The sequence below is a fragment of the Poromitra crassiceps genome, assembly GCF_964638095.1.
Source record: "Poromitra crassiceps genome assembly, chromosome: 3".
Classification (NCBI taxonomy): Eukaryota; Metazoa; Chordata; class Actinopteri; order Beryciformes; family Melamphaidae; genus Poromitra; species Poromitra crassiceps.
The window spans coordinates 33,137,675-33,153,841 of record NC_139625.1 but is presented as its reverse complement, the minus strand read 5'-3'; the positions used below and the strand labels follow the sequence as shown (position 1 = coordinate 33,153,841).

Below are 16,167 nucleotides of genomic sequence, written 5' to 3'. Positions count from 1 at the left end.
GGAAACTGTGATTGGATTATTGTAAGAGCAAAGCTTAGAGTTATCAAAGAAGCCCTAAGCCGTCAGCTGGTATACTGAAACGTGGTGCGCTTAGTGACAGCAGCCTAACAAAGCCGTCCACGCCTCGAGGTGACACAATAGATGCCTTCAAGGCCAAATCCAACTTGCTGTAGTTCCTGAACACAAGAAAAGCATCATTGAAGCTTACTGTAGGTGCTTCAACATCATGTCAACGCCACGGCATCTTTAACTAGCGCCTTCATTTTGAAAAGTACAAGCGGGCTGCCACAGCCAGAAGATGGATGCTAACAGCTATGGTAGCAGCTAGGGCCACAACGGCCAGAAGATGTGCGCTAACAGTTATGGTAGCAGCTAGGGCCACAACGGCCAGAAGATGTGCGCTAACAGTTATGGTAGCAGCTAGGGCCACAACGGCCAGAAGATGTGCGCTAACAGTTATGGTAGCAGCTAGGGCCGCCACGGCCAGAAGATGTGCGCTAACAGTTATGATAGCAGCTAGGGCCGCCTCGGCCAGAAGATGTGCGCTAACAGTTATGGTAGCAGCTAGGGCCACAACGGCCAGAAGATGTGCGCTAACAGCTATGGTAGCAGCTAGGGCCGCCTCGGCCAGAAGATGTGCGCTAACAGCTATGGTAGCAGCTAGGGCCGCCACGGCCAGAAGATGTGCGCTAACAGTTATGGTAGCAGCTAGGGCCACAACGGCCAGAAGATGTGCGCTAACAGTTATGGTAGTGGCTCATCTTGAGTGTCAGCTGTGTGCTGTGCTTTGTAAACGCAAGGCAGGCTGATGTTGGCGGCGGGAGGCCCGGGTGATGCTGTCGTTGTGTGCCCAGCAGAGGGTGACTCTTTAGGGGCTGTGGAGGATCTCACAGCAGGCCCTGTCATCCTGCCACCGGTCATTAAGACGGGAAAACTTCTGGCGCTAATGGCTTCTGACAGCCGCTTGAACAATACTGGAGCGTTGAAGAGATGTATCGTTATCGGCGTGAGAGAGGGCTGCTCAACAGGCGCCACCAAGATATGAAGGAAAAGGATTGAGGAAAATAAAGGGAAGACGTTATAATGAGGCGAGGTTGCTGTGTGGGTGACTGCACACGTGCACTTTTGTGTTGGCACTTACATGCGTGTGTGCATGTATGTGCATGTGTACAGCCAATTTCATCCAGTGCCAGTGAATATTTCAAAAAGGTGTCTCCTCAAAAATGCCTGTGGTAAATGTCATATTCTAAAAATCTAATGCTGTTAAAATAATGAGTAGCTTCCTAGTCAATGATCTTTCAGATAAAGCAGCCACTGTGTCCAAGCAGGCCAAAAGGGTAGTGTCTGCAATCAGTATCAAGAAGGACCAATCAGGTACCCATGCATGGTGTAGATACACACTGACTACATGCATGCAGACTGCCAGCTGATAGCTACACCTGCTACTCCACAGCGGGCTATTAAATTGGAGACTGCTCTAATATCCACCATATCATGGCATGTTCACTAAGGCAGGGAACAGGAGATCACATCTCTTAATGTAATTAGTTTGGCATTTGCGTTTCATTACAAACATCATTAAATCCAAATCTATTCTTCATCAGGAAAGCAAAAGGGAAAAGGAGCAGCAGTCAGAGCTCGCTGACTAATCTCAATGCAATTGATTCTGCTTTCATTATGCGGGGCCGTCGGCAGTGATGACGACAACCTCAAATTCACTTTGAGCATTGTAGAAGCGGTTGTTTTTGTGTTGGTCAAAGTGCTATTACACCTAAAGGGCTTTGTGCTGCTCAAGTGTTCTCAACTCTATTATTTCATACACATTATGTGAAAAAGGAGCATGGCTGAATTGTCCGATTCCTTTCGTAATAATGTGTGGTGCTGACTTAATGCAGCGGATTGGAAAGGCGACAGTACTGAAGTCACAGCTCACAGCTGTAGGTGAGCGGTACTGAAGTCACCGCTCACAGCTGTAGGTGACAGTACTGAAGTCACAGCTCACAGCTGTAGGTGACAGTACTGAAGTCACAGCTCACAGCTGTAGGTGACAGTACTGAAGTCACAGCTCACAGATGTAGGTGACAGTACTGATGTCACCGCTCACAACTGTAGGTGACGGTACTGAAGTCACCGCTCACAGATGTAGGTGACAGTACTGATGTCACCGCTCACAGATGTAGGTGACAGTACTGAAGTCACAGCTCACAGCTGTAGGTGACGGTACTGAAGTCACCGCTCACAGATGTAGGTGACAGTACTGAAGTCACCGCTCACAGATGTAGGTGACAGTACTGAAGTCACAGCTCACAGCTGTAGGTGACAGTACTGAAGTCACAGCTCACAGATGTAGGTGACAGTACTGAAGTCACAGCTCACAGCTGTAGGTGACAGTACTGAAGTCACAGCTCACAGCTGTAGGTGACAGTACTGAAGTCACAGCTCACAGCTGTAGGTGACAGTACTGAAGTCACCGCTCACAGATGTAGGTGACAGTACTGAAGTCACCGCTCACAGATGTAGGTGACGGTACTGAAGTCACAGCTCACAGATGTAGGTGACAGTACTGAAGTCACAGCTCACAGCTGTAGGTGACAGTACTGAAGTCACAGCTCACAGATGTAGGTGACAGTACTGAAGTCACAGCTCACAGCTGTAGGTGACAGTACTGATGTCACCGCTCACAGCTGTAGGTGACAGTACTGATGTCACCGCTCACAGCTGTAGGTGACAGTACTGAAGTCACAGCTCACAGATGTAGGTGACAGTACTGAAGTCACCGCTCACAGCTGTAGGTGACAGTACTGAAGTCACAGCTCACAGCTGTAGGTGACAGTACTGAAGTCACAGCTCACAGCTGTAGGTGACAGTACTGAAGTCACAGCTCACAGATGTAGGTGACAGTACTGATGTCACCGCTCACAACTGTAGGTGACGGTACTGAAGTCACCGCTCACAGATGTAGGTGACAGTACTGATGTCACCGCTCACAGATGTAGGTGACAGTACTGAAGTCACAGCTCACAGCTGTAGGTGACGGTACTGAAGTCACCGCTCACAGATGTAGGTGACAGTACTGAAGTCACCGCTCACAGATGTAGGTGACAGTACTGAAGTCACAGCTCACAGCTGTAGGTGACAGTACTGAAGTCACAGCTCACAGATGTAGGTGACAGTACTGAAGTCACAGCTCACAGCTGTAGGTGACAGTACTGAAGTCACAGCTCACAGCTGTAGGTGACAGTACTGAAGTCACAGCTCACAGCTGTAGGTGACAGTACTGAAGTCACCGCTCACAGATGTAGGTGACAGTACTGAAGTCACCGCTCACAGATGTAGGTGACGGTACTGAAGTCACAGCTCACAGATGTAGGTGACAGTACTGAAGTCACAGCTCACAGCTGTAGGTGACAGTACTGAAGTCACAGCTCACAGATGTAGGTGACAGTACTGAAGTCACAGCTCACAGCTGTAGGTGACAGTACTGATGTCACCGCTCACAGCTGTAGGTGACAGTACTGATGTCACCGCTCACAGCTGTAGGTGAAAGTACTGAAGTCACCACTCACAGCTGTAGGTGAATCTCTATGTAAATGAACCAAAACAAGCAAATGTGCACTCTCACCGTGCAAAATGGATGAGACACACAAGGACACACATGCGCGCGCACGCAGGCACACACGCACACACACACACACAGAACCTGCTGCGAATGGTATACACACCATTGTAGCGGGACTTTTGACCATGTGAAAGAAAAACAAAAAAGAGAGACAACTTTGAGGTGGCCTGCTGAAGTGAGTGAGTGAGTGAGCGATTGAGACAGAGAGACAGACGGAGACACACACACACACACACACACACACACACAGACAGACAGACAGACAGACAGCTTTGTATAATTGCATACTAAAGCTGGGAGAAAAAGCTTTGCTTGCACACAGCCCACTCTCAATGCACCATGTGTTTCAACTTAACATTCCACTTTGCCCTTGCACTTTCTCCGTAGCTGTTTATGAACCATTTCCCAACACTTCAATCGCTGCCTGCCAACACTGGACAACCAACCACCTACAATCACACACACACACACACACACACACACACACACACACACACACGCAAACACACATAGAGCGCACAACCAACACATAACAAACCACGAACGGCAAGGGAAGCAAGTGAAAGTGAGAAAAAAGAACAGTGAGTAAAAGTCCTTTATGAAGAAGAAATGCTTAAATAAATAAGTTGGAGACAGAGTGGGGCTGGGAGAAAAGGAAGAGGATCAAGTGGAAAATGTTACCTCGCTGACGAAGGTAAAGCTCCATAAGTGCGAGGAGGAAAACGTACACGCTAGCAGACCTGCATGCTATGGTTTGGAGGACAGGGGTGATCTCCAACATGATCCCACCCAGCAGGAGAGAGGGGCAGAGAGGTGAGGGGGACCAGAGGTGCCTGGAAGGGGGAAGGCTGGGAGCCGGTCTGAAGCCGTGGCTCTCCTCCTCGGGCTGCTTGGCAGGGGCCGGGGTTTGGTTCTGAAGCTGGGCAAACTAAAACACTCCTGGAGGATGGAGGCGGGCGAGAGGGAGGACTATCCCTTTTCGGAGGGGTGGGGAGGGGGACAGAGCTTGGGACGACCTGTCAAATCACTTCCAGAACTGATCGGGGAGGCCCACGAGCTGGCAGCAGTGTGGAGCGCACATGGAGACAGAACAAGTCACCGCAGTTGTCCCAAACCAGCACCACCCAATCGTGGCAGCACATTTCCGTATCAAATTTAGCTTTAATACTTGATTCATTTCAATACTTTGTATACACTCATGCACATGTACAGAAACATTTGCCTCAGCCATACAATCAGAGTGCCAGAAACTGCCCTTTAACTACAGGATATAAACAGCAAGTTTCCTCTGAATGGTTTTACTATCAGCTGCACACACAGTTTGGTTGTAGATACAAATCAATAATATAGAGCATTTGAAATACATCTTTTGAAGTATTTGTACCAACACAATTGGGTAGCCAGTCATGCAAATCAGGGTTAGAATTAATTAACTTTCAATAAACCCAATTCACAATGTATATTGAAACCAGTAAATTACATTTTTATATGAAGTGCTATAAAAAAAATGGTAAGAAAGTGCTTTGGAGAAAACAAGGAGACAAATACGCATACTGTAAATGTCGAGAGACACTAAAACATAATAATGAGAAGGAGATAAAAAAAAAGTACACAACTGTGTGTGTGTGTGTGTGTGTGTGTGTGTGTCTGTGTGCATATGTATATTTATGAGAACACATAAAGGGGCCATCTGCAGGATAACTAAGTGGATGACAGACTGTGGGCCAGTAAGGGAAAGGAGTGGCTAGCAGGGTGGCTGTTAACATCTGCAGTAGAGCCCGACCGATACTGGATTTTTGAGGCCGATGCCGATACCGATATTAGGGAGCAAAAAAATTCCGATACCGATAATATCGACCGATATTCTTTTTTTTTGTGTGTGTGTTGTTGTTGATTTTTTATCAAATTTTTATCCCCCATTAGTGCTAATTTTTACTTTATTTATCCTGGTTGCTGCTCCACCCTCTGCCGATCTGGCTCCATGCTTCCACATGGGCAGTTAGCCAGCCCTATCTTTTCACCTGACAGGGGAAGCTTCACCGGTAGGACATAGCACGTGGGAGGATCACGCTATTCCAAAGTTCCCCTCCCTCCGAACAGGCGCCCTTAACGACCAGAGGAGGCACCACATCAGCAACCCTCAAATATCAAACACTTGACAAAGATATGAGTTGACATGAATTGAAATATCTAATGTAGGCAAGATATTTTACAGCTTATTAATAAACTCAATGCAATGAAACAGTAAACTTAACTGGGAATTTAATCATTATAAATAACTAGAAATACAAAAACACAATAGAACAAATAGTTAAAGTGTAACTAATGCCTCCCACACACTAGAGGATAAAATGCCCGATTTAATGCCCGATTCCCCTCGGGGGGGCGTGGCCCGATTCGAGGCTAGTCTCAACCGATTTTTTGTCAAAATAATTGTCAAGTGTCTGGTGTCAATAAATTATTGATTGAATCGGAGCCTGCCCGATCTCGAATCGGGCATATCAAACATGTTTGATATTTACGATGGCTGTCTCCCGACGGAACCCGCAATAGCCAATGAGAGCAAGCAGACCGGGACTCGTCGACGCGTCATACCCGGATGTTAATGCAGCGCTCACAACAAACGAGCAACAGCCATGGCAACAGCAGAGCCATGTAGCTCCTCTCCCCAGCATCCTCACAGCAGCTTAAAACAGGGTGGACAGCGGCGGAGGGCTCTCCAAACATGCGCCGAGCGGAGCGGCCCCCCCCAAGGGAGCGGACATGCTGCAATATGAGCTCTCAGACAGGACGTTGTTTTAGCTTATTTTGCGAGGGTGTCCGCCCGCTTGTAGCGGACCCGCCGCTCGGCGCATGTTTGGAGAGCCATCCGCCGTTGTCTGTGGGAAAAAATTGCGGTTCTGTGGGATATAAACAGCCTACAGTCTAGTTGCTGGAATCGCTGTGAGTCGGTACTTCAAACGGCTGGTGTGTGGTCTCGCAGTCTGGCCGAATCGTCTAGTGTGTGTGTTCAGGCGATTTTAATGTTAAAATCTGATGAAATTGTCCTCATGTCTGTGGTCTCTCATGTTTTTAAAATCGGTTAAGATTTGAAAATCCTCTAGTGTGTAGGCAGCATAACCCCCAAAACACTTTTTTTCAGCTTTTAACCAATATATATGACTTTGGGGGTGATGTGTGAAGAATGCTGGTCAAAATTTCCACATTTGTGAGCAAACTGTTGCCATTCTACCATTTGTATCATTTTTCAGCAGCATACCTGTCATAAGCGCCCTCTATGGGTGGAACACTGCTTTTTTTTGCCCTCAAATGAATGGGAGATTTGGTACAACCTGACGTCACGTTGTCCCCAAAGACTATGGGATTTCAAGATAGTTACTCCCCTACAAGAGAGTTTTTTTTTTTTTTTTTTTTTTTTTATACTCCCCCTGTACCCTTTCGGCTCCTCACAACTCCAAGCCTATTCCCATGATGTCACTTGACCTCTTAATCACCTGTTAATTGATTACAATCGCCTGTTATTTTCCTACCAACTCCTATGTAACACAATACTATCAATAAATGCCACTATAATCATAAAAAGAAATGGCATTGTGTTGCTGTAAATCATTCCCAACATTTTTCATACTAAGGAGCCCTATGATGAGATTTGGTCTCTCAGATGCAAATCTTATTATTTTTTTTATAGCCTAGATATGATTTTGTCCAGAATTCCATATAATTAGGTTGAGAGACAACATAGAATGCTGGAATCCTCTCAAGGACCACTGGTGGTCTTCTGTGCCCCTTTTCGCTGGGGACACGGAGCTGCTGCACTGACGCTCTGCCCGCCTGTCTGTGACCAGCGGCTTGCCCAGTCATATGCAGTGGTTCACGCAAACAGATGCGGGATTCCCACAATAGTTACTCCCCTACTCCCCCTGTACCCTTTCCCGGCTCCTCACAACTCCAAGCCTATTGGAGGGAGGGAGGGGTTATTGTGTGTTTGCAGCAACATCATCAGCTCCGACCCCCCGCACCAAAGTGAGCCTCCCTGAGCGACTTTCATCCCCGCCGTCATTTCCGCAAACAAATCTCATCGCAGTTTAGCGCACATGTAAAATATAACGCTATACTACGACGTGACAACGTGACAAAGCTGCTCTAAACACATCGGCTACTATAATATCGTCACTGTGCAATGAAAGCCACTTATCTCCAAAACGCCAACTTTTCAGGAAATGAAAAAAACCCTGTGCTCTTAAAATACTGAACACCACGTTGTCATATTTGACACGTCTTCATTGTAGACAGTTTATCGCTGAGTGTGTCGTTACATTATTAATATCTTACCTGAATAAGCTCAAATGCTGTTACAGGATTATCACACCGAGTCTGGAGCACTTTCTGCCGGCCAGGCAGCAGCTCGTAGGCACCTGCCTTTTAGAGCGCGAGCACGAGCTGCTGTGCTCCAGGCAGCGGGGACGCGCGGGCGGAGCTCTTCACATGGAGGTCTGACTGTCACATACACTGCCCTGCGCTGCAGTAACTTTTAACAAGAATCACGAAAAGCCCCCAAACGAAAATTAAAAACGGATTTCATGGCGCGGTATATCGCAAGTTGGACGAGGGAATGACGTGGAGAAATCTCGCATTGTGATTACATGAGCGTGAGAGCGGGGCGTTTGTCCTCACTGTGCTGTGCTCTCGCGTCACTAGTCTCTTTTAACACGTAAGTTACAGACGCCACATACACATACATGCAGAAAAATAATTAAATTTCTAGTTCGCCACTGAATTACCAAATTGATATAACTTTCAACCATTTTGAGCAACGCTGTTTCCATACAGGCCACCAGCGTTGGCTAGTTGTTGATATTTATAAAGATATTGCAGCTCTCATATAAATTATTTTCGAGGCGGTGGGTAAAGCGCGGCGTCGATTTCCGGAAAAAATTCCTGAGCTGAGCACAGCCAAAGAGTATAGTATAGACAAGAGTATATGTCATTTCTAGATTTTTTCCATAGGTACTGTATTTTCAAATCATCGTTTGTTACATATCTGGGGGGGTTAGTCCCCCTTTAAGAAAAAATATAAAATATACACAACATGCTGTCTATTAAAAAATAAAAAATAAAAAAATGCAATATCGGCGCACCATATCGGCCGATACGATATATCGGTAATCGGTCAATATCGGTCGGGCTCTAATCTGCAGGATAACTAAGTGGATGACAGACTGTGGGCCAGTAAGGGAAAGGAGTGGCTAGCAGTCTGGCAGTTAACATCTGCTGGACAATGCTCAGGATGTTTTATGGGTCTATGGTGGACAGTGCCTTCCTGTTTGCTGTCATGTGCTGGGGCAGCAGGCTGAGGGCAGCGGATGCCAACAGACTCAACAAACTGGAGCTGGGCTCTCTGACAGAAATGTCAGAGAGGAGGATGTTGTCCAAGTTACGTTCCATCCTGGACAACATTTCCCACTCACTCCATGACGAGCTGGTCGAGCACAGGAGCTCAAGACTCATTCCACCAAGATGCACCACAGAGCGCCACAGGAAGTCAGTCCTGCCTGTGGCCATCAAACTCTTTAACTCCTCCCGTGTCAGAGGCACTCTGAGGCAATAGAAGAGCCTCAGACTTACTCGCCCCATCAGCAACTCAAACAACAACGTACCCCTGAACAGTGCAGCGTGCAATACCACAATTTGCGCAATAACTCAATGTGCAATAACTAGGGCTATCAAAGTTAACGCGATAATAACGAGTGGGGCTGTCACTTTTTCCCAAAATAAAGTTCGAACGAACTTTAATTGCCCGAAATTCGTTCGAATATATTCGAAGTTTTTTGGTTAATTAAAAAAAAAAAAAAAAAAAAAGCTTGGACGCTCACAGTCACAACACTGCCTCACAAACTTGGCTGCATCCAACTCGAGACAACTTTTCAGACCCTGGAGACAATCTTTCTCAGAAGAGACTAACGCAACAAATCTGGAGACTTTTTCTGACATGGGATTAACATTACCAGCAAGCAGCAGTTCGTTCATTTTGGTTCATAAAAAAATAAAATAAAAAAAATAATAATAAAAAAATTAATATTTTTTTTTTCTTTTTTCGAACAGTCAATTTACATATCGAACACGAACCCCTCCCCCACATTCGAAGTTGCATTCGAATTTCGAATGAAAAGTGACAGCCCTAATAACGAGTTAACGCAAATTCCTTTTACACCACTATTTTTTTTGACGCGCGATAAACGCATGTACTCTCTGTGATATTTGAGCCTTGGTCCGGCCCGTAGTTTGTGAAATCAGGAAGCAAAGGAGAAACAAACCTCCGTGAGGAGCAGAAAGGGAGGAAGGGTGTAATGGCAAGTTCAGCTTCAAGTAGCGTGGCCAGATGTCCCGCTTTGTGCGGAACTGCACAGCATTTTCATGACTTTTCACACGTCTCGCAAATTGAGAAGATGTCCGAGACAGTGAGAGAGAGACCAAGACAGTGAGAGAGAGACGGGGGAGAGAGAGCGCACGCCTCGCCCGCTGCTCGTTAACAGACTGACACTGCAGTCTCAGAGATGCGTGAGTATTCTAACTACAGTGTAGCAATAATAACAATAGCCTACCAAAGGCCAATTACATACTAATAGGATACTACCCATATTCTTTGCACAAACACAAAGCTCTCCAATTAAGCACAGCGCAATTAAGCCTCAAATCTCAACAGCATCCAGTCTTTGAGATTTTGTCTTCATTTGCCGATATTTACTGTAGTGTTCACTATACTACACTGCTGCTATATTACAAAAGACATTTATAAATGCTATTCTAAGCTGTGCTCGTAGTTTACGTTTTGTTCAGATGAACCAGTAGGCTAATTATGCAGCCTACTACAGTAGGCTATATGCTTCGACTTCAGTATACAGTATGGTTCAGCATGCACACCTTTGAGGTCATTCTGAAGAATATTCTGGACAGTATTTGTCATTGTTCTAATAATAATAAACATATCCACATAAAGCAAGCATATTCGTCTACTCCCATGTTGATAAGAGTATTAGAAACTTGAAAAATATCGGTTTAAGGTAGATTTAGAACAGATTTTTTTTTTTTAATTAATTTGCGATTAATCGTGATTAACTATGGACAATCATGCGATTAATCGTGATTAAATATTTGAATCGATTGACAGCCCTAGCAATAACTATTCAATACTGCAATACGTGCAATAATCCAATGTGCAATACCTATCCACACTGTTACTGATGTGCAATTTACTGAATGCAACTTATTGCACCTTAATATTATTATTATATTTATTATTATTCACACTGCTCTGTATGTATGTATATTATAGTACTGTATTATGTATATTTAAATTTTATTGTTTTATTTATATTCTTCTTAGTAGTTCTCTATGCTCATACAGTATTACTGTATTTCCCTACTTGAATGTGAACAGCAGCAGCAATACCCAATTACTCTGGGATCAATAAAGTATTTCTGATTCTGATGGTGGTCTGCTCTTAAATTCTGATTGTATGTAATTCACTAATGACGTAATCTTCTCACTCAATAATTTCCAAATAGACTGGACATCAAGAGCATGTACATTTTATATTTTTCCTAACATTGAAGAAAATCCACTCAGTGAATCTATTGAAGCGAGTTGACCCTAACCCTGGTGCAAATAACGCAATTAGAGGTGCTAAACACTTCACATTACGCCAGGGCATCACGGCCGACACACAGGAAGAGGACTGTGTGACGGGACAGATTGCTCCCATCACAGCCGACACACAGGAAGAGGACTGTTGACGGGACAGATGGGTCCGCTCTCCTCAACGCCCCCTCCACATGGCAGAGGTTCACTGAGTGCAGCAGTGGTTGTGGCTTGGCTGTATAAACACATGCCAGCGGCAGCCAGGCGAGCAGATACAGGGGAGCATTCACTCCTGCTGCCAAGGAGCAGCACCTCGCTAGGAGCCACATCAACACTAAGAGAATGGATAGTGGACGTCCAGGGCAGGAACACGGCTACAGTGACCGGGGAGTGCCAAGATGTACTGGCCACTTTCATTTGAACAGAAATAGAAGAGTAGATGGGTACCTGCAGGAGTGGTTGGTACAAGCTTACCAGTCACAGTGAAAATGTACCAGCTTTAGACTTTAGCATTATTTGTGTTAACATGTGTGACCCGACTATGAGTGAGTGCACACAATGAAAACATTATGACACGAGCTGACGTGCCATTTGGTGGATGCTTTTATTCAGGGTGCCTTACAGTATGATGAATACATTTCATTTTGAGCATGGTTAGTCCCAGTGGGCACTTGGCCCAAAGCCAGCTAGTTACTAACATGCAGCTGCACAGAAGCGCATATGCAAATATAAAAATGAGTCCAAGCAGCAACAGAGAACATTCAGGACTTGTTTAGTTTGCATAAATCATATTTTTTACATCATAGTTCTACCATATTTCATTAATTCCGTATTAAATTATAATAGTTTTCGCATCTGTGTTATCTGAAGATGGAAAATAGGACTGAGGTTTAAAGCTGTATTAGTAACTTTGCCAGTTCGACTCCCAAATGGCAGTCAGGGGCAACTGTTTGAATTATTAGACTTTACAGCAGGGGTCAGCAACCTATGGCACGGGTGCCACCTCTGGCACAAGGGGTAAACAGTGTCACAGCAGCACACAGTAGCAATAAATTCACAATTGAGATGTTTTTTGTAGAAACATTGAAGTACCCTGCCAAATTACCATTTCACAGTCATTTGCAGTTGTGTGGCATGTTATTTAGGATATTTACGGTAGTGATCCACTCTACTCTGTCTCTGATTGGTTGCCTTCCATAGCAGCTGAAGAAGTGGATGAAAAATAACAGCGTGGAAGACAGAGAAGGACCGTGCTGTGTATCGTATAATGCTCTCATTTTAACGTCCTGATTTTGGATGGAATACCATTACAGATCGTTGGAGATTGAAGCTTGTTTTATGGTCACTGCGCCGAGCCAGGCGCAGAGGAGGAGCGAGGGCCGCGCACCAAAAATGACGTCAATGCGCTGGGCACGCCCTCCGCAGCCGCACAGCACGTACCTGAAGATTTTTCTAACAGCGCGTACCTCCGCAGCTCCCGGGGAGCGCTGCGATTTGCAGTGAGAGAAATGAAATCAAGAAGTAAGTACACTCAGGATCTACCCTTCTGTCTCACCACTGTGCGACAGGTGTCAGAGGGCACGCTATCTCATGCCTTCTGGTTCTGCCCTTCACTGACGGGGTTCTGGACCAAAATATTTGACTGGTACACTAAGGCCTACAAAATAACCCTGCAACCGGAGGCAGAACTCGCCATCTTCGGCTGCTCGGAGTCCTCTCTGAATTTCCCTACAGCTGTGCAACAATCTCTGACACTCGGGACAACTGTTGCCAAAAAAACTTATTCTGAAGGAATGGAAGTCCTCCTCTTCCCTGATGGACATGATCTCCATTATACAGATGGAGAGACTCAGGTCCTTGAGAGCCAACTCGCTTAAAAGGTTCTCGACTGTTTGGGACCCTTTTTTGGCCTACTTTGATGAGGTTAGGAATGAATAGTGTCTGAGGCTCTCCTGTCTGGTTTCTTGTGGGCCCCTTGCGTGGGACCCCATGCACAGTATCTATTACAGATAAAAGCACCTTATGTGGCTGGTAGCAAAATGTAATGTTGAACGCTGATGATGTATGTTTTGTTTTGTTTTCTTTCCTGTGTCTGAGCCTGTTTATTTGTCTTGTTTGTGTATTATAATTGTTCTATAATTGTTCTATAAAAATTTAAAATAAAATATTGAAAAAAAAGAAGTAAGTACACTGAGCCGTGTTTTCAACACATTTCTTGACCCATGTGGTAAACTTGATTTGCAACGGTTCGTTTTTAGTCATTTCAACAAGTAATGTGTTGTGTGGTGGTTCATTAATTTGCTGATACAGTATATGGTTGTTTGAGAGTGAAAGCACACTCAGTACTGCACATAATAGCATTTCATTGTGACTTTTCATAGGCTGACAGGGCTGTTCTCACCATTAACATTGTACAATGTAACATGCTGATCACTTGGCTGCCTTTCTGACTATAAAAGCATCTGCCCCAGCGCGGAGTGCGCACGTGATCTGTGGAGGTCTGCCTTGCGGAGCCTCGCTCGACTATAATGAGACCTTTAAACTTTGATGTGCGAGTCATTAATCTTGGTGTGGCACACTGATTGACAAGCAAATTTGAAAATGGCACTTCATATCAAAAAGGTTGCTGACCCCTGCTCTACAGCATCTCAACTCATCATGAGCTCATTCTGCGTTAGAGCCCAATGTCCTTATTTCAACTGATAAAATGGGTGTATTTTTACACACAAGTCTTGCCTAGTGCAGCTTTATGGCAAATTCACATCGATAAAGCACAAAGCATTTATAAATGTATGTTATCTCAGTGAGTTAATAAATGTATGTTATCTCTCAGTGAGTTAATAAATGTATGTTATCTCAGTGAGTTAATAAATGTATGTTATCTCAGTGAGTTAATAAATGTATGTTATCTCTCAGTGAGTTAATAAATGTATGTTATCTCAGTGAGTTTATAAATGTATGTTATCTCACAGTGAGTTAATAAATGTATGTTATCTCAGTGAGTTAATAAATGTATGTTATCTCAGTGAGTTAATAAATGTATGTTATCTCAGTGAGTTAATAAATGTATGTTATCTCAGTGAGTTAATAAATGTATGTTATCTCAGTGAGTTTATAAATGTATGTTATCTCAGTGAGTTAATAAATGTATGTTATCTCAGTGAGTTAATAAATGTATGTTATCTCTCAGTGAGTTAATAAATGTATGTTATCTCAGTGAGTTAATAAATGTATGTTATCTCAGTGAGTTAATAAATGTATGTTATCTCACAGTGAGTTAATAAATGTATGTTATCTCTCAGTGAGTTAATAAATGTATGTTATCTCAGTGAGTTAATAAATGTATGTTATCTCAGTGAGTTAATAAATGTATGTTATCTCTCAGTGAGTTAATAAATGTATGTTATCTCAGTGAGTTAATAAATGTATGTTATCTCAGTGAGTTAATAAATGTATGTTATCTCTCAGTGAGTTAATAAATGTATGTTATCTCAGTGAGTTAATAAATGTATGTTATCTCTCAGTGAGTTAATAAATGTATGTTATCTCAGTGAGTTAATAAATGTATGTTATCTCTCAGTGAGTTAATAAATGTATGTTATCTCAGTGAGTTAATAAATGTATGTTATCTCAGTGAGTTAATAAATGTATGTTATCTCAGTGAGTTAATAAATGTATGTTATCTCTCAGTGAGTTAATAAATGTATGTTATCTCAGTGAGTTAATAAATGTATGTTATCTCAGTGAGTTAATAAATGTATGTTATCTCAGTGAGTTTATAAATGTATGTTATCTCAGTGAGTTAATAAATGTATGTTATCTCAGTGAGTTAATAAATGTACTAGGCATCATCTGTACTACGCGTGCTCGATTCCTACGCTCGCCCCCTGCGCTGCCTTGCCCGCAGCCTGCCCTATTGGCGCGTTCACAATGTCTCCCTCTCTCTCCCTCAGTCTCTCTCGTGACTGTGTGTGTGTGTGTGTGTGTGTGTGAGTGAATTTATGACATCACTGATGATGTCATGGATTTATGACCTCACTGATGATGTCATCGGTGGGACAGACAGACGAACAGACAGAGCCCCGCTCCCATTTACTGATGATGATGATCTCTTATCTCAGTGAGTTTATAAATGTATGTTATCTCAGTGAGTCGCCCAACTTACTTGAATCTTAATGGGCCATGTGAAGTTGCTGACATAGACAAAGAAGGTTATGTTTGGGTTGTTGCGGAAATCAAAGTTCTCGTTGGAAAAGCTCTCTTTGAACTCCTTGATGTTACTCCTGGAGACTATGGGAATCTCCTCTCCCGTCTGGGTTCCTGCTGAACAACAGACAGAAAAACAGACAAGAAAAGATAGAGATGGAGAAAGGATAAAAGTATAGAAAGGAAGTGAGTGAGTGAAGGCAGGCAGGAAGGAAGGAAGACCATTTATGACACAACAAGTGAGGTGAAATGGCACCACTTGGAAATGGGCCATAAGAGAAAGGTTTTTGGCACATTGTGTGGTGGCACATCTTTAATAGATGGTCTACTAAGAAGAATGCACAGTATATAGGATAATTCCTACATAAGTATAATACATAGTAGATACAATAATATCAGACAATAACAGTGTCTAATATTTAATATATTAGATAAAGTGAAGTGATGAGAATGTGTTAAACATGAATAGTTAGCTTGCAATTCAGGGTATTTTCATCCTTATCTGATAAACCAGAGGAACATGATAGCACTTTCTCTACATGATTTCCCCCATTTTGCGAAGCCAAAAGTATTTTCCCGCAATTACACAAAAGTGATTTTGAGTCTCCCAATGATGTTTTTTTAAAGGTATATCATGTCCCACCATACAGTTACGTCAACAAGACTGAAACCCAAAAATATAGAACTAGGCTCTTGATATCTT

At 43.7% G+C, this 16,167-nt stretch overlaps 1 protein-coding gene across 1 annotated transcript in view; it reads right to left on the bottom strand.

Annotated features, from left to right (window-relative positions):
- The window catches only part of atrn (attractin), a gene marked incomplete at its 5' end in the record, with an annotated part of 226,984 nt that overhangs the window by 115,455 nt on the left and 95,362 nt on the right, over positions 1 to 16,167 (bottom strand). Inside the window, one exon of the mRNA XM_083634035.1 lies at positions 15,424 to 15,581. Within this exon, the coding sequence (XP_083490161.1) occupies positions 15,424 to 15,581 (158 nt within the window). The remainder of the gene's footprint in view (positions 1 to 15,423; positions 15,582 to 16,167) is intronic.